At 47.7% G+C, this 17,963-nt stretch overlaps 1 protein-coding gene across 2 annotated transcripts in view; it reads right to left on the bottom strand.

Annotated features, from left to right (window-relative positions):
- Nucleotides 1–16,917: 16,917 nt before the first annotated feature.
- The window catches only part of KY (kyphoscoliosis peptidase), a 46,760-nt gene continuing 45,714 nt past the window's right edge, over nucleotides 16,918–17,963 (bottom strand). For both annotated transcript variants that reach the window (XM_024746255.1, XM_024746256.1), the window contains one exon: nucleotides 16,918–17,813. In XM_024746255.1, coding sequence (XP_024602023.1) covers nucleotides 16,918–17,813 — 896 coding nt within the window. The remainder of the gene's footprint in view (nucleotides 17,814–17,963) is intronic.

Below are 17,963 nucleotides of genomic sequence, written 5' to 3'. Positions count from 1 at the left end.
TCCTAATCCTAGCTCTGCCACTTATTAGCCCTGTGACCTTGAGCAAAATAATTAACCTCTCCATGACTTCATTTTCTCATCTGTAATGTGGGGGAAATAAAAATTGTACTTACCTCATAGGATTTGTGAAGATAAGTATTTGTAAAGCACTTAGAACAGTGCCTGGCCTAGTAAACATGGAAGTATCTTGTTGAATGGAAACAATACAATGCTATGTGTTTCTATTATGTCTGCTTAGCTGCAAAAAATTCTACCTTCCTTTTCATACACAGACATGTAACACCTGGTGAACTATAGGTGATGGTTGTCTGTTTGCAAAATATCCTTGAGTCCAGAACCTAAACGTTACATGTGAGAAAAATAACTACAAGATAAGCTCTACCTGTCATTGAGAACGTACATTAAGCAAACAGCTGTCATGCATGGTGTTTCATGAAGTGCACAACATGAGGTGCAGAATGGCAAGGTTAGAAAAAGAAATGTGTTGACTTGTTCTAGAAACAGCTTGAAATAGTATACAAAAATGCTTTAAAAAGGAACTGACAGTGGGGTTGGGCCAAAGGACAGGTGAGGGCTATAAACGCTGGTCCCAAACAAACAGCTAGTCCAGTCCAGTTGCCAGAGGCAGGCAGCAATGCTGCTCTGAGCTTCTTAAGGGCCAGAGTAGAGAAGAAAACATTATTACTTACTTAAGTACATAATTAAATTATTGTTTATTAACTAATTATTACAAAATCAAAACACCATGGGTTCAAGGGAAGCACTCTCTTTCTCAGTGTGTGTATGAGCCGTCGGAGCGGGACATAGCATTTTTGTAACTGACTAATAAGAGGATCGGTACAGCTTCCTTACCGGGGGCTTCAGTGTGGACTGCTGGCGTAAGGCTGAAGTGCAATTCAGAGGAACCGGTTCCCAGAAGTCCCCAGCATGACGATGTGAAGCTCTCATGGCCTGGCTTGATCAAAGGGGAACATTTAGAGGAATGATGGACAGCAATCTTCTACAAAAGCCATTTCTCCACAGTGTGATTTTAGTAACTTTAACAACACGGTTCACTCTTTCTCTCTGTGGGAGCTTAGAATTTGGGAAACTTATGTTGCCCATTAAGACCACATTCAAATGATTTGACAATCCAATCAGAAGTAGGTTTATACTCCTCTTATGAAAAGAAGGATCCTAGTCAAGGCAAAGCTTGAATGGTGGAAAGTCCAGGAATTCCCTGATACTAAATGCAGGGAGAAGATCCATAGTTCCCACCAGACTCTCAAAGATATCTGTGAGACAAAAATAGATTAAGAACCACAACTTTAGGGGCTGGAATTCTCCCAGAATGGTGTTCCATTTCCTGGGGAGAGATACAAAATTGGAGGAGCCCAACGAATTCCTATTGGGGCTGAGTTTTAAAGTGCAGTTGAATAGTCATGAAAAATTCAAGCTTTTCAATAATAAAAAGACAAATAACCCAATTTAAAAGAGGGGAAAAGATCTGAATGAACATTTCTCTAAAGAAGTTATACAAATGGCTAATAAGCACATGAAAATGTGCTCTCAGGGAAATGCAACTCAAAACCCTTCACACCCACGTGTAATAAAAAAAGATGGAAAATAACAAATGTTGACAAGGATGTGGAGAAATTGGAATACTCATACATTGCCGATGAGAATGTAAAATGGTTGTTACTTTGGAAAACAATTTGGCAGTTCCTCAAAAAGTTAAATTTAGATTTACCATATTACCCAGCAATACCGAGCCTAGGTATATACCCAAGATCAGTGAAAACATATGTCCAAAGGGTTGCACACGAATGCTCATAGCGACATTATTCATAATAGCCCCCAAATGGAGAAAACATAAATGTCCACCAACTGGTGAATGGATAAACAAAACACGGTATATCTATACAACGGAATATTGTTTGGGAATAAAAAGGAATGAAATACTGATGCTACAATGTGGATGAAACCTGAAAGCATTACGCTAAGTGAAAGAAGCCAGTCACAAAAGAACACATATGTGTGATTCCATTTATTTGAAAAGTCCATGATGTGCAAATCTGTAGAGACAGGAAGTAGTTGCTGATTGCCTTGGGCTGGGGGGTATGGCAGGATTGGGACTAAAGGGTAAGGGTTACTTTGGGGGTTATGAAAATGTTCAAAAATTTGATTGTGGTGATGGATGCACAACTCTGAATATAGCACAACTGAAAACCATTGAACTGTACACTTTAAATGGATGACTTATATGGCATGTGAATTATATTTTAATGAAGCTCTTTCCAAAAAAAGCCTCTGATGCACAGCAACACCTAAAAAAGTCAAGTTTATATTCAGAAAACATTACAGCACATACAGCACATGCTATTCTAAAATTTCATATTTTCCACTTTCACACTCGGGAGTAACAGTGGCACCCCTCTTTAGAGGGTGGTGATCAAGCTCTGTCTGAATAACTGCTTGTGTGGGGACAAGATTACACACTGAGAAACCGTGGGTAAGGGCTTTGCCGGGATCCGGGTCACCGAGGTCTCCTGCTCTCCCCGCAGTGGAGCGCAGGCTTCTGCTGCCGCTAGCGGGGCAGCTTCCAGGATGACTGAGGGCCCTGGCAGCAACGTCCGTGGTCATCAACCAGGCAGAGCTTCTTGGCCAAGTATATTGTCTGGAGGGGCTACGGGAATGCTCGACGCTCTCTCAGTGGTTAGAGGAGGGCTGATTACAGAACGTTTTAGATGGAGTTCCAGACCACTACTGGGAAGTGTGGGAATACGAGACTGTGCCCTAAGACTGCTTGGCCAGTCCCCAGTGTCTTTACAAGCGTGACAGCAAAACAGAGGAAGAAAAGCCAGGTACACGCCATACACCCGCTCATTTCTTCAGCTAGAGGATAGAAGATCAACTAGGACACTGGTCGACACCCCTTTGCCCGGTGCTGTTATGGACCCGCCACGCTCTGGGAGGCATCCGGTGTGGATAAGCTGGCTGCTAGCTCTGGGAGCTGTCCTGAGGCCCAAAGCACTGGCTTGGGGAAGCGGCATGGGCCTCTCGCTGGGCCATCTCTTGGATGTGTCTTGCCCCTAATGTGTAATATGGACTAAAACAACTCACCAGTCTGAATCTTTCTGCAACCTAGGACATGCATTTCAGATCCTCAGCCTAAAATTCAATGCCACAAACAAGGCAACAAGTGTTTTCTACCAGTTAGTCCCTTCAGCCATGGCTGAGCACAGCCCTTGCTCCCAGCAGGAGCATGTGCTACAATGTGCAGGTCCCCGTGTAACCCGACAGAGTGGTGGCTGAGGCAGGAGCCCTGTGGCTTCCCTAGTGATTCTCCTCTGGGCTGACAGGCGCCTCAGCCCCGCGTGGAACACTGGCAGCAGCCTGTTCTTATTAATAAGAGTTGGACCGTGAGCAAAGGATGGGGAAGGTTCTAGAAGGGTGATGTGTCCAACCTGCTGCCTCCTGCATGAGCTGCCGCTTGTGGACTAAGAAGGCATCCCCTGATCTCTTTAATTTGCTTCAAGTTTTAACACTAACACATGGTTTAGCAACACCACTCAATTCCAGTATATCCCCAGGTTAAGTCATTCCTTAAATCCACATTTCTCAAACTGTGTTCCAGACACCTGAAATTTTTCAAAATGTTAATAAGAGCTCCTTAGAAATGTACCAAAGCAGAATGGGAAATGCTGCATGTCATCCCCCCAGAGCGGGGATGGAATTGGGAGAGCTGCCTCTCTTCCTCCCACTGGCCACGACCCCTGCATCCCTCTCCCTTATGGTCTCCCCTGTGCTTTCCAAATCACTGGGAGCTGGGGGCCTTAGGCACTTAGACGTTCTTAACATTTTGTGTGCCAGGGACTTCTTTGGCAGAGGGATGAAGCCTATGAACTCCTCAGAACAGTGACTAAGTCCACAAAATGAAATATATAATGTTAAAAAGAAAACCAATTACATTGACATTCAGTTATCAAAACCTGAGAAAAAACAAATTTGTGATTAAAGTATGACATGCACCTCTTTATTAACTCATTCAATAATGAGACCCAGTGACAGGTCTATTGCCCACTATGTTTCGAAGCAATGATGTATGAAGGTACTATTTTGAGGTGTCTGCAACAACTGTAGTGAGAGGTGAAAATACCTGTGATTTCTCTTGGAATAAAGCCCCAGGTACTACTAGTATTGCTGTAGTTTATAGCCAATATTCCTAATAGAATGGAAACTAAATTTCAGTTAGAGCTTATTGAGAATAAGGATGTTGGGTTTTCCCCCTCAAGTTCATGGAGGCTTAAATTCTCTCCTTGGACCCCTTGGTAGGGGGTCCATGGACTCCAGGTTAAGAATTTAGAGGCTTAGAGCTTATTTATGCTTCACCTTGTCCCTGGTCAGTCTGGTTCTCTGTGAACATTCACTTGTGTAGTGGGGGCAGTATTTGTGCTTAGTGTCACCTGTGATTCTAAGAACTCAGTCTTTAAACGGATGAGATCACAAACCAATTTATGCAAGAGGAACCTTATTTTTTATTATTCGTGGAGTGACTTTGGGCATCTTGGAGAACTAGTGTTAGGCACTCGACAGCTCAGAGCATTCCCCTGAGTTACAGGGGACCCTGGGCTGTGGATGCTCTCAGCATTTAGGGCAGCCAGGTCAAGCCTGGGAGGGTCAGAGCTCCTGGCCTGGGGCTCCTCGGAGGAAAGCTAAGTTTGGCCAAGCATCCCACAGTCCCTGTAGGTGACAAACCCAGTGGGTGACAAGTGGCATCTTAGGCTTGCTGCATGTGATCAGGGAGAAGCTGGACCACTCGGATGTCTCCTCCAACAGAGCTGCAGAGGGTGCCACCGTCCACTGTGGACAAGGAGCTATGAAACACGGGGGTAGCTGGGGCTCTGTGCACCCAAGCAGAATTCTGTAGCCCAAGGGCGGCCACCCGGGGACTGTGGGGCAAGGGACAGGAGGAGGGTAGCTGGTGCAGGTGAGACAGGCTGGGACCTGGGAGCCTTTGCTGCAGTGCTTGCACCTGGACACGCCTATCCTCCAACAATGGAATACAAAGAACGATAAGGGACTAAAAATAACTGCATGCATGTGCAGTAGGGGCAAATTATGAACAACAAAATACAAAAAGACCAAAAACCCACACAGCACCCCCAAGGGGGTGGGCAGACTACCTAAGCCGCCCCTCCGGCCCAACCCTTGGACCAAACCCTACACTCACCCCATATAATTAACCAGCTAACCAAACCCCCGCCCCTTGGGGATCGAGGAAGGGAGCCTGTTGTTTGTTCTCCCTCCCTCCTGCTGCAGCAGGGGGCCCAGTAAAGCCTTGCCTGAATTTCTTGTCTGGCCTCTGATCAATTTCTATTGATTAAGGAGGCCAAGAACCCTGGTTGGTAACACAGGGAGGCCAGTCGGAGTTCCTGTGGGTACAACTCTAGATGGCAGTCCTGAATCTCTGTCTTCACAAAACAATCCAGTAGTCTCTGAATCTCAGGACATGCATTTTGGACCCTTGGCCTAAAATTAAATCCTACAAACAGAGCAAATGTTTTATCCAGCAATGGTCAGATAATCATAGCTCTCTGTTGTGTACCCTTGCCTCTCACCCCGAGCCAGCTACAAGATGACTCTACTCCAATGAGAAACAGAAGTTCCCTAAACTAGTGTTTCTCATAACTAAACAGTTGACTTAAAAATGCTTCATTGGATTCAAAATCTCTCCATAAATTACTAGAAACTTCAACAATAAATTTGTCAGTTAAAGAAGAGGAATTGCAATGAGTCTTTAAATACATTTTGTAGTATGGTAGTTTTCAAATTAATGTTGTAAAGAAAATTATCACTACTTTGTAAAGTTTCTCATCAAGGTGGACTAGAAGGAATTTAAAGACACTGTTAGCTAAAAATATCTTAATTAAGAATTGTTTGTAACAATTTCCAGTATAAATCCTGATATAAAAAGTTAAGGTCATTAATCATACTTAAAAGCTTTTGCACAGCAAAGGAAACCATCAACCAAATAAATGAATAGACAACCTACAGAAAGGGAGAAAATACTTGCAAATGATATGACCAACAAGGGGTTAACTTCCAAAATATACAAATAGCTCATACAACTCAATATCAAAAAGAACAAACAACCCAGTCAAAAAATGGGCAGAAAACCTAAACAGACATTTCTCCAAAGACATACAGATGGCCAACAGGCACATGAAAAGATACTCAACATTGTTAATTATTAGAGAAATGCAAATCAAAACCACAATGAGGTATCACCTCACATTGGTCAGAATGGCCATCATCAAAAAGAATACAAATAAATGCTGGAGAGGGTGTGCAGAAAAGGGATCCCTCATACACTGTTGTTGGGAATATAAGTTGGTACATCCACTGTGGAGAGCAGTGTGGAGGTTTCTTAAAAAGCTAAAAATAGAGCTACCATATGATCCAGCAATCCTATTCCTGGGCATATACCTGGAAAAGACAAAAACTCTAATTCCAAAAGATATATGAACCGCAATGTTCATTGCCAGCACTATCTACAATAGCCAAGACATGGAAGCAACGTAAGTGTCCGTCAATAGAGGAATGGGTAAAGAAGATGTGGTACATATATACAATGGAATACTACTCAGCCATAAAAATGAATGAAATAATGCCATTTGCAGTAACATGGATGGACCTAGAGATTATCCTACTAAGTCAGACAGAGAAAGACAAATATCATATGATATCACTTATATGTGAAATCTAAAAAATAATACAAATGAATTTATTTACAAAACAGAAACAGACTCACAGATATAAAACAAACTTATGGTTACCAAAAGGGAAAGGGGAGGGGGGAGGGATAAATTAGGAGTATGGGATTAACAGAAACAAACTACTACATATAAAATAGATAAGAAACAAGAATTTATTGTGTAACACAGGGAACAATATTCAATATTTTGTATTAACCTATAATGAAAAAAATCTGAAAAAATATATATGTAACTGAATCACTTTGCTGTACACCTGAAACTAACACAATATCGTGAATCAACTATACTGCAATAAAAAAAGTTAAGGTCATGAAAGAAAGCTCAGGGTTTTCATTAAAAATTTTGAAAAGATCATATTGGAAGTTTTATATAAATTCAATGTCTTTCCTAATACTTGCATTTTATTTTTATCATCAAAATTACATATTGCAGAGAAAATGTAATGAATTTTGTCTCATATAGACACCCTTAAATCCTCTCCAGTTTACCCCAGAGGGTTGTGCAAATATTATTGTCTATGCTTTTCATGGGAAGTCTTCCCTTAAATGAGAAGGAGGCCTCGGGGGCGAGGGAGGGTTTGGCATGGGTGCATTGTAGGCTACCCTTCCTCCTCTTCTTTTATGCCTGAGCTAAAATATTTCTGCAGTTAAAATGTGTTGTGATTAATAGTTAAACCTATGTGGGCTACTCAGATGACAGTTCATCCATTTATTAATTCATTCATCAAATATTTAATCAAGCAAACTCCTCATCTTAGAAGCCCGAGCTCCTGTGATTCCCTGAAGATGCTGGCGACACAGACCCCAGCTCCCAGAACCTCTGACAAGTGTGCGTGACGGGTCTAGTAACACACCTGCGCCCTTAGCAATTTGCATCACCAATGCTTAAAGAAGGCCCTAGTGCCCAGCGGGATGGGCCGAGTGAAATGAGTCTGAGAGCAGAGAGGGAAACCTCAAAGCTGGGTCTCCACTTACCAGCTGTATGCCCTTGGGCAGTTTCTTCATATGCAGAATGTGGACTCTGATACTCGCTCAGTGAGGTTGTCCTGAGGCCAGGTGAGATGCTGAATAGGGAAGAGAATCAAAAAGCTGTTGATGGGGCCTCACAGGTAATATCCGTCACTGAAGGGGGCAGCTGTAGGAAAGCATCCACTCAGGGGCGGGTAGCTGACCCTGGCTTCAGGGTCTGGGAGATGGTCAGAGGGAGAGGACCATCTGACCTGGGCAGCCAGACCGTCCAAAGGGGGCGCTGCAACTCCGTTCCCTGTGGAGCTGTTCACAGGCTTCTCGGGAAAAGTTGCCAGTCAGATTTTACTGTGATTTTCCGGATTTTTAAATGGTGGCTGCGGTTAACACTGTGCAGTCTGAACAGTAAGGTTTGTAACCTCTACCCACATCAGTGTGGAGGTGATAAGGATGACCTGGGGCCAGGCTGCATCACCACAGCCAAGGCCTCTAGGACAGGGGTTGGGGAGGGCCGCAGGAGGACAGGCCACCTTCCCTTGTCTGCAGAGCTCCGAGGGACACTGAGGCCACAGCAGCTGGCTGTCTGCCATGTGCTCCTTCCATCCTCCAGGGAGAACGGAGCTCATAGAAGAGAGTGACTTCCATTTAGAGCTAAAACTATAAAACCTCTAGAAGAAAACAGGAGAAGATCTTCGTGATCCTGGGTTAGGCAAAGATTCTTTTTCTTAGATGGTGGTATTGGGTGATTTGTTTTCCCCTGGATTTAACAAATGCCAGCATTTCATCATATATGCTTCAAAACTTACCTAGCATCAAAGATTACCGAAAACTTTTCTGTGATCCTTTCTAATTTCTTGCCCTTTCTTCTATCCCCAGAAGCAAGTGCTATCCTGGTGATAGTGTTAACATTTCACAACCATATTTTTGTATTTGTACACATCCACAAAGAACACACTGCATGATTTCAGGTACTATAATTGTTATTTCTGTACACTAGAAAAAAACAAGTAGAAAATGAACTTAAAAATTGATACCATTTACTGCATCATGAAAAATACATCTGTGCTTACTTAGAAGTATATCTAATAAAAGATATGCAAGGCTCTAAAAAAGTTTCCTAAACATTACTGAGATAAAGCAAGAATTTCCACCCTCATCCTCTGAAGAGGGAGACGGTGAAGGGAGAGTGGGGTTGGGATGCATCAGATGGGTCTTGTACTGGTGGCTCAGGGCTCCTGCCACATGGTGGTCCTGGAATATAACAGATATATCCACCAGCCAGTGGGCGGATTGGTCAACTGCTCTCACTTAATGCCCCTTTCAGCAGAAGTGCCCAGCAATGTAATAGCTGCCTTGTGGAGTGCAGAGCTCCTGGTCTCTGGAAGATTCTAGGACAAGCAAGGTAGCCAAGTGTTAGAGACAGGATTTCTTCTTATTAGGCTGGAATCAGTGACTGGTATGATTTTATGAGGGGCCTGCGACCTTCGGATTCTTCAGGGAACAACACACAGCACATCAGTATCATCCTCGTGATGCTGGTGACAACTGTGGCATGGTGATGATGACAGCTGAGTCTCACTGAGCCCTTCCTATGTGCCAGGGACTTTGTTCACTGTGTTCTTTTTCACTCATTCAAACCCTGTAAGGAGCTTACATGGTGGGTGCTATGATTATCCCCATTTTAGTGATGACAAAACTGAGACAGGAGGCTTGGTAACTTGCCAACAGCAGTGGCAGGTGGCCGCGCTGGGTTGGAATCCGGGTGGCTGACTGCATGGTTGGTACCATCCTCGTGTCATCCACGGATCCGGCCTCAGGAGCTCTGCGAGGAGGGGTCCCTGGGGATCCTCAGGCCCCGCCCCCCTCTACCCTGAGTCAAGCCAATGTTTACAGAGCGAAACTGAGGTTTCAGTCGTGCATTAATGGCTCCTGACCGCACAAGGCAACTTTTGCTCAAACAGTGACCAGCGACTAAGAGGCCATCTTTCCTTTGAACACTCTTGTTGAGCTTTAAAAATGTCAAGTGAAGCTTTCACAGACAAAGTCGATTTCCAAGATCAGGTTCTCTCCACTGCATTTCTCCTGGGAGGTGGGGAAGGGGATCTGAGGCTGATGAAACAGACACGAGAGGGTTCACAGTGCCCAGGCTCATCATCCAGTCCTGAGGGCAAGGTGGGGAACAGCCTCCAGATGCCTACCGTATCTTGGCTACATTTAATTTTTTGTCATATAATGAAAAGACCAATGTTAACTTTCAGATCCCCTTGGTGTTCACATACACACTAATACATATGCAGACCGGCAGAGCGCTCACCAGACAATTTGTCATCCCGCAGTCATTTCTTTTACATAAACGTTCCTCGTCTTCCCTCATCACCACTCCTTGTCCATATGGGAGCTGCCAGGGGCCCCTCACTCCTAACATCTGTTCTCCATTAATCGTGTGGCCCAATTCCTCCTGGTTATTCTCGGTGTGGCTGCCCCTCTGCCCTCATGGCACAATCCTCCCCACCGTCCTCCCTGCCACCCTAGAGGGGGCGTCCTCACCCGGTCCCCGCACAGCTGGGGTGGAATTATGTCTGATTCCTCGTGTCACGGAGGCATTCAGCCGTCCCCCCCAGTAGAAACAGAGCAATCTCAGACAAGCCTAGGGCGGCAGTTCCCCCGGGAAGAAGGGCACTCCTCTGATCGACCGGTTGCCCTGGTTGCTCTTTGGAGGTGAACACCAGGAGTACGCCCAGCCAGGTGGCAACCTTTGTGTCCCTTAAATCCACATTTCCCACAGGGGCAAAGGAGCTCGTCGCCCAGCATATAGCTTTCAGTTAGTTGGGAAAAAGAAGATGACTCAACAGTCTTTCCGGTCAACAGCCATGTAAATAAATCCAGTGATTTATAATTTCGCTTTTGAAAGGACAAACTGATGTTCACTTCAAACACGTACTGATTGCTTATTCTAAATGCAAGGTACTGTTTCATCATGAGATGAAATAACACACAAGTTCGGGGTGCTTCCTCCTTCCTGGAGCATTATGTCTGCGCGCGTGTGTGTGCTCCACGCGGGTGGGTGGGGTGGTGACCTCCTGGAGCCCAGAGGTGGTCAGGACGCCTCCAGAGCAACAACCTCGGGTCTATGGTGGGAGGTGGCTGGTTGTCCGTCCGTGGGCAGAGTTGCCGGGAAGCCAGCGCTCACCCACTGGTCTGAATAATCTCCTGTATCATTTGGTCTTGGCTTGAGTTTGGCTGCCTTTCGGTCAGAATTGGCAAATGCGTGGTGCACCTCACCCTTCAGTCCAGTGTCTATGGATCACTAGCTAATCACAATACTCTTTCCTACTGAGCCCGATGTGACCTCAGAATCCTTCTTAACCCAATGCTCCAGGCAGTAATGACCAAACATGTGGAGAGCCAGTTTAAGTCCAGGTTTCCTTCTCATTCTCAAACCCTTGTGACTCAGCTTTGCCACTGGATACACAAGGACCTTGAGGCATTTTGTCTCTTCTATGTCTCATCCTATAAGCGCTTCTCTTTAGAGGATTGGCCTTGGGGACAGTAATGCTCAAAGAACCAGGAGCTCTGAGTGTTCACTGGACCATTGTTTTCTGAGACATCAACCTTCCCTCCTGAAGATAGGCCTGAAAATACTCAGGCTTTGTCAGTAAAAAATGTTTATGCTTTTTGGTCTTAAATAACAGAAGATGTGCCATTTTTGCAGCTCTTTCCTAAGGTAACAGGTTTTCCTGGGGTTTTAGAGCTTTCCTGTAGGAAGGTTTACTCGCTGGGCTTGTTTGGGTGGGACTGGCAGGTGCCTCCAAGGGTATCTGTGTTCCTGAACGGAAGCACCAAGCTTAGGTTATAGAGCCTCCTTCAGACTGGGCCCTGGGGGAAAAGCTGGGGCAGGAAACACCGTTAGATGAAGGAAAGGCAACTCCATTAGACTATTCATGGCCAGAGGGTCCCTGACCATCCTCTGCCATCACCCTTACCAGCAGGGTGACCACTTGCAGCCACCACCACTGCACCTGTCAGAGGTCTCCCCTGGCTGTGGTGCTAACAGCTATCTTCCACACTGTCTCCTAGAGACGTCCTCAGCACCTTGCCTCTTCAGAGTCCAGGAAAAGGAGGAGACTCTGGGATTTTACCTGCCTCCCTATTAAAACCAGGTTTTGTTTGAAGACCTACATTTTCCACCAACACCTGACCAAATTATGCCTTCTCCAGAGGTGGCGAACTTCTGGAAGGTTTTCATGGACACCTTGTCTTAACCAACACACTAGTCCTGGTACTCAAGTAAGAGGAAGCATGGAGAGTCACAGGGCAGGTGGAGGTTCATGTCATCAGAGGAAGCAAGCACACAGTGTCACCGGGAGACGAGAAGGGCCAGAATTATGGCAAAGGCTGCTCAAAGGAACGCGCACGCCGTTGGACTGTTCCCAATATGGAACACGGCAGAATGGACCAGATTTCCTCACTGAAGGGGATGCTGGGGTTACTAGTGGCCACCATGAGTTTGACTTAGGGGATGGGGATGCATTTGTTGGGGGTGCAGGAGGAGGTGGAGGTAATCTGGGGGAGAGAAGTGACTTTGGTTCAGTATCTTTTGACTCAGGGATGCGGGTGGGACATTCCAAGAGACGGCATCCCAGTTGCCGCCTGACTTTTAGTTTTCTTTAGTTCTGCTCACAAAATCAGAGATCCTGTCAGGGGCTGCTGCTTCCCCTTTGGTCCCTCAGGCAAGAGAGGAGCCAGCAGCGCAGTCTGCTGGGGGCTGCAGGGCGGGCTCTTAACCCAGCAGGGCCCTTCAGATGTTCCGTCACTGACAATCCCAGGCCTACTGCCTGCCAGCATCTGTTCACGGAGACACAGCATCACAAACTCTCCGGACTGGAAGGGATTTTAGAGGTCATCCACTGCAGCCTCGGGGCTGGCATTTTCAAACTGGTCTAAGAATTTGAGAGTCCCCCCTTCTATCATGTGGAAAGTGTGTCTTCTGACTTTCCCTTATCGTGCTGTTAAAGATCACCCATGGGCCTCCTTCGTAAGGAGAAGCGTGCTGGGGCTTGTGTTTGTGGGTCTAGCAGTGAGGGGCGTGACAAGGCCAGATTTGGGAACACAAATTCTTTTTGTCCTTCACACGACAGCTATGAGAATGGTCTCCATGGTTACGGCAGCTTCTTAGAGGTGTCTAGATTTTCATTTTCTATATTTCCCTAAATGTCTAATTTATGAATAATCTGTTTAGATAACCTGGAAAGTTTCTGCAAGTATACGTATATCAAGGAATATATATTTATATATATTCACAACGACAACAAAAATAGGCTGATAGGCATTTTTGGAACATTTTTTTTTTCTCCCACTAAAAACAGAAATTAGGATCGAATTAAAAAATTTCAAGTTAAACAAGATTCAATGAAACCAACACTGCCTTTATGTTCTTCAAAGGCACGTGTGCCAGAGAGGGGCTGGAGCTAACCTAATTATGTTTGCTTTAATGTGAAATAGCTATTTGCCTGACATTCTATTTGCATCTCACCATCACATTCAAATATCTAGGACATTGATTTTTTTTCCTAGCGTTCCCTTTGAACATCAAAGTGTTTTTTCCTGTTCTTTACCCCCCTTGTGAGAACAGTGATAAGAATGGGTCGATAATTACATTGTTGGATAAAAATGAATATAAATTTTATTGAAAAACAACACGAGCAACAATGTGGGGGAAAGCATACTCAACAGCCAGTGGCCCACACAACTCAATGCACACGTTATGAAAACTAATCACCTCTTCAGAGCTCCAAATACTCATCCAAATGAAAAGAAATGATCGACCTCAGATAAACGGACGGGGGACACAGATGCCGACAACCTCTGAATGCTTAGCCAACAGCAAAGGACGCGACCATACCATTCTGGTCCCCTGTTTGCTGTGGGTGATCGAGCGTATTTCAAGAATTAAACTGGTTTGGAAAGAACCTAGTCCTTCCGGTTAGTGTGGCATCAAAGACCCCAGACCACTGGGAAAACTTTTCTATTTTTCCCGTCCTTTAAGAAGAGGATTTCACAAACTTTCTTGGCAACTTGTCCCTCCTGCTTAACAACAGGAAATACTTTATGTCTAGCCTAAATCTTTCATGCTTCAGTTAATCTATTTATTTCCTTTTAATCTCAGCAGGCTGTGAGGGGTTCGCCCTGGTGGGACAATGTAACATATGGGGAACACACAATGATCACAATCAGATTGAAAACGGAGTCCAGCTGTGCTGGTGGCGCTTCCGAAACAAGCTGAAAAGAAGTTAATTGCGGTTGTGTTTGTAGCCCATTTGCCCCATCCTACTCCCCCCACCCTCCACGATCCTCCATGCCCTTCTGGGGACTTGCAGCAAAAGCTCTCTGAGTTCGATCAGTTCCAATCCTTCACTGGCGCAGGAATGAGTGTGGTCAAACTGTTCCATCCACTCCAACGGGAAGGGATTTCCGGGCAAAACACTCCCCAATCCTATTACATTCACGTCGTCTCACCATGCCAGGAAGGGCCCCAGTCTCGCCTCACAACTTGTGCGTGGCAACGACGTGCTCCACGTATACACGAGGAAGCGCTGAGAATCCACGAGAAAGCACTCGTGAATTTAACATAAACATCTCAGCTGCATTTTTCAAATTCTGTGTAAAAACCCCGGTGATAGAGTCAGCCTCAAGGGGATTTGCAGCGCCCGCAGCTCCGCACATCGGGCACCAGGGGGCGCCCGTGCCATTCCGCTGGCCGCTGGAACGCCTCGACCGGGAAACAAAGATAGGGATTTGAATAAAAGACTTCGAAATGCAACCCCGAATTCTACCCTGAGCAGCGTGCGTGTAAAAATTCATGAAGATTGGATTTCATTTCATGTATTTTTACTTTAGTGGGAAGAAATGCACGTGTCGTCTGACTGTGCCTACAGCTGTCTTTACAAGGGGCGGGGGCGCCTGTTGAAATGCGCAGGGAGGGCCGCTGATACTTCCCAGCGCTTTGAGAGGCTGGGCCTCCGTCTCCGTCTAGGGACAGCTCGTATTTTTCTGGGTGGCATCCTTTGTGTGCTCTAGAATGTATAGATTAATTGTATTGTTTTGTAAAGGATGCATGCTGTTCCCGGCAGGACTAGCAGCCAGCTCTGGGTCCAGGGAGTGACATGAGTCATAGAAGGCACTTATTATTTTGATGAAACACAGCACAATTCTTTCAGCCCATAAAATCAAAGGGGTGAGAAAAGGCTGTTTTCAGGGTGTAGAAACTCCCCTTGTTTCCCTGTTGTGGTGCACAGCGGTTCCACGTCTGCGGCCTTTGTGCATTTTCCAGACATGAGTGACACGGTGCTGAATGCCTGCGTGGCAGAGCCTATCAGAGGATGGCTGGACACAGGCCAGGGCAGCTTGGCCCTCCACGGTGTACTGCCCTTGAGTTCCAGGGCCCCCCGCCTGGTGGAGGATGGGCACCCCGTAGTGACATGTCTCTGGACTGGGCCCATACTGGGTGACAGTGGGGTTTTTTGGGGCAGAGATCCTAGGGGGATGATGGACTGAAGTGTTAGGAGCCTGGAACTTGAAACAGGCCTGGGCAAGAGAGGCTGCTGCCACCCACCCTGAGCTCTGGGATGGCAAGGGCAGGGCCCCTTGGTTTCCTCTGTAACCCCAGCATGAAAGGTCAACCGACGCCATACCTGGTGCTTATTAAGTGCTCCACGAACATTTGTTGCATATACAAACGTGAGGATGAAGGCTCAGGAGGCTGTGAGGATCCCCGGGGGCCCTGGCTGTAGCTGAGCCCGGGCATGTGGAGCATGTGTGGGGAGGAGAGTGCTGGGCAGTGCTGGCTCTCAGGGGCTGAGGCACTGATAGGCAGGGGCTGCAGAGCTGGAGAAGCCAGGAGGGCAGGCGGAACCACCTCCAGTGTCTCCATGAGCTGGGATGGTGCTGCAGTGGCCACGCAGGGCCTCTTGGGGCCTCTCCATCCTTCCCTTCCTGCTGCCCTTGCTGGAGCCAGCCTTTCTGCTGTTGCCATGGCAACGTTGGCCCGAGGTGCTGCTAAGGGCCGGCTGGGCAGCGATGCTTCTCAGGCCTGAGCAAGTAAGGGGCTCCGGACTGTCCCTACGGAAGGCGGGCCCTGGGGGTCTCTCTTGTCTGAGAAAGGGAGGAGGGAGCATAGGATAGCGATCAGCACAGAAACTCCTCCCAAGACAGGTCCAGGTCCCCCCAGGTGTGGCTTTGGTGGTAGGGATCTTGGGGCTAGCAGGGCCCTGTTATCGTGGGAGCCCCTTGGCACTGCGGCATTCTCACTACTTCACCCAAAGTCTTTATTTAGGGTTATCTCCAGGGCTCCCCAAGGGCCCAGCAGCCTCCTGGGGCTTCCTGTGAAGGGTGCGGGGGGCGGGGGCTGAGAGGGCCTGGAGGGGCCGTGTGAATTGCTCTTAGACAGAGTGGACTGAATTACTCCCTCTGAGAGCAGAGTTGGAGGTCTTACATCCTTAGACTCAGGTGGCAGGGCTGCCATGTATCCCTGCACCTCCTGGCCCCTACCCAGGACACCAAGAGCGGGTACTGGCTGCTCTTGGCCTTGGAGTCGCCCATAACTTTTCTGTTGCCACATTCCCAGCACACACAGGGATTGTGGAGGCCCTCAGCCCCTAGTCAGCTGGCAGGCAGTTAGTTTCCTCTCCATACCTTCCTTCTCGGACCCTGGAACAACAAGTGGCATCGGGAATGCAGAAGGCTGTCAGGTCTGGGAAAAAGATGACAGTCCAGCCTCCCCTGGGGTCCAGGAGTTGGTGAGAAACACTGATGCTCCTTGAAAGAGGCTCTAGGATTCAGGATGACTCCTCCTTGTAGAGTATGCCCTCTTCTCTCTCCCCATCATAGGAAAAGCTTTCGGCCCAGGCAGCATCCCGGCTTTCCCACACCAGCCAGATAACAACAACGACGGCATCAGCACGAGAAGGGGGAGTCTGGGCAGTGGTGTACAGTTTACAATACTTTAGATTTACATAGCACCTTTGTCTTCTAAAGGGCCTTTGCCTCTGTCCCCTCGGCCACCAGAACACAAACGTCACAGCTCCCGTGGCAGAGCAGCGAGACTGAGGCAGAGGCCTAGAAGGGATTCCATGCAGACTCAGGGGTGTCTGGGGCTCTCTGCACTGCCCAGAGCAGGGGTGGCGGGGCCCCAGCCCTCACTGGGCGTTCACCTTGTATTTCAGGATGTAGGAGTAGAAGTTGTGGTTGGCATTCTCCAGCACCATGACGTAGACCTCCTGGCAGCCGGCTGTGTTGCAGCTGCCCTCCCAGTAGCCCTCGCGGTTCAGGGTCAGGGGCCACGTGTCCTGCCCCTTCACCAGGGCTTTGGCGACACCGTGCAGCTTCAGTTTGAACGGGACGTTGTGGTTGGCGGGCAGCACGCCCGACAGGGGCTCCAGTAGCTCATTGTCCTGCCCCCAGTTGCCGAAGCTCTCGGGGAACATGGGCCAGTTCACCTTGCTGTTGGTGCAGCACAGGAGGTAATTGAAGACGAAGACGTAGTTGCCCGGTTCCTGCCTCTTCTTGACGAAGATCTTGAGCGCGAACTTGCCGGCGTGGGGCAACTGGACTTTCAGCTCCGTCCGCTTCTCCCGCTGCAGCTGGAAGACGTAGCGCCGCTGTGTCTCCTCGGTGACGGGGCCATCGTCCCCGTGCAGCGATGCCAGGACGCTGATGCCCTCCTCCACGCCGAAGCTGACGGAGCAGCGCCCGTCGCTGGTGTAGATGACAGGCTCGGGGTGGGACGGCTTCGTGATGCCCATCTGCTCCGAGAACCAGCTGGGCCCCACGGGCTGGTGCAGCTCCGCAGGCAGCCGGACGTCGATGTCTGCGTAGTGGCACTTGAGTGTGTACTCCAGCACCGAGCTGTAGATCTCTGAGTTGCCCTTGGCGAAGATCTGCAGCTTGTGGGTGCCCACGGTCGGAGGGTACACGTCCAGCTTCATCCCGTTCTTCCTGAGGCTCAGCAGCCCGTGCTCCTGCTTGCCGTTGAGCATGAACATGAACAGCGTCGGGGTGCAGCTCTCGATGGTGACTGTGACCTTCCCGTTCACTGTGGAGAGAGAGCCGAGGTCAGGTGAGAGGGCTCCGGCCTGTGCTGATGTGCTGGTAAATGTTTAACAACGGGATCTCTGGGAGGAAACCGCTGACATATAGTGTCTGCCCATTTCTGTGGTGTAAATACCTTCACCACGATAGTTTT

Source organism: Neophocaena asiaeorientalis, unplaced genomic scaffold (genome assembly GCF_003031525.2).
Source record: "Neophocaena asiaeorientalis asiaeorientalis breed wild unplaced genomic scaffold, Neophocaena_asiaeorientalis_V1.1 scaffold437, whole genome shotgun sequence".
Classification (NCBI taxonomy): domain Eukaryota; kingdom Metazoa; phylum Chordata; class Mammalia; order Artiodactyla; family Phocoenidae; genus Neophocaena; species Neophocaena asiaeorientalis.
The sequence above is the reverse complement of the archived record's forward strand: the minus strand, read 5'-3'. Positions and strand labels throughout refer to the sequence as shown.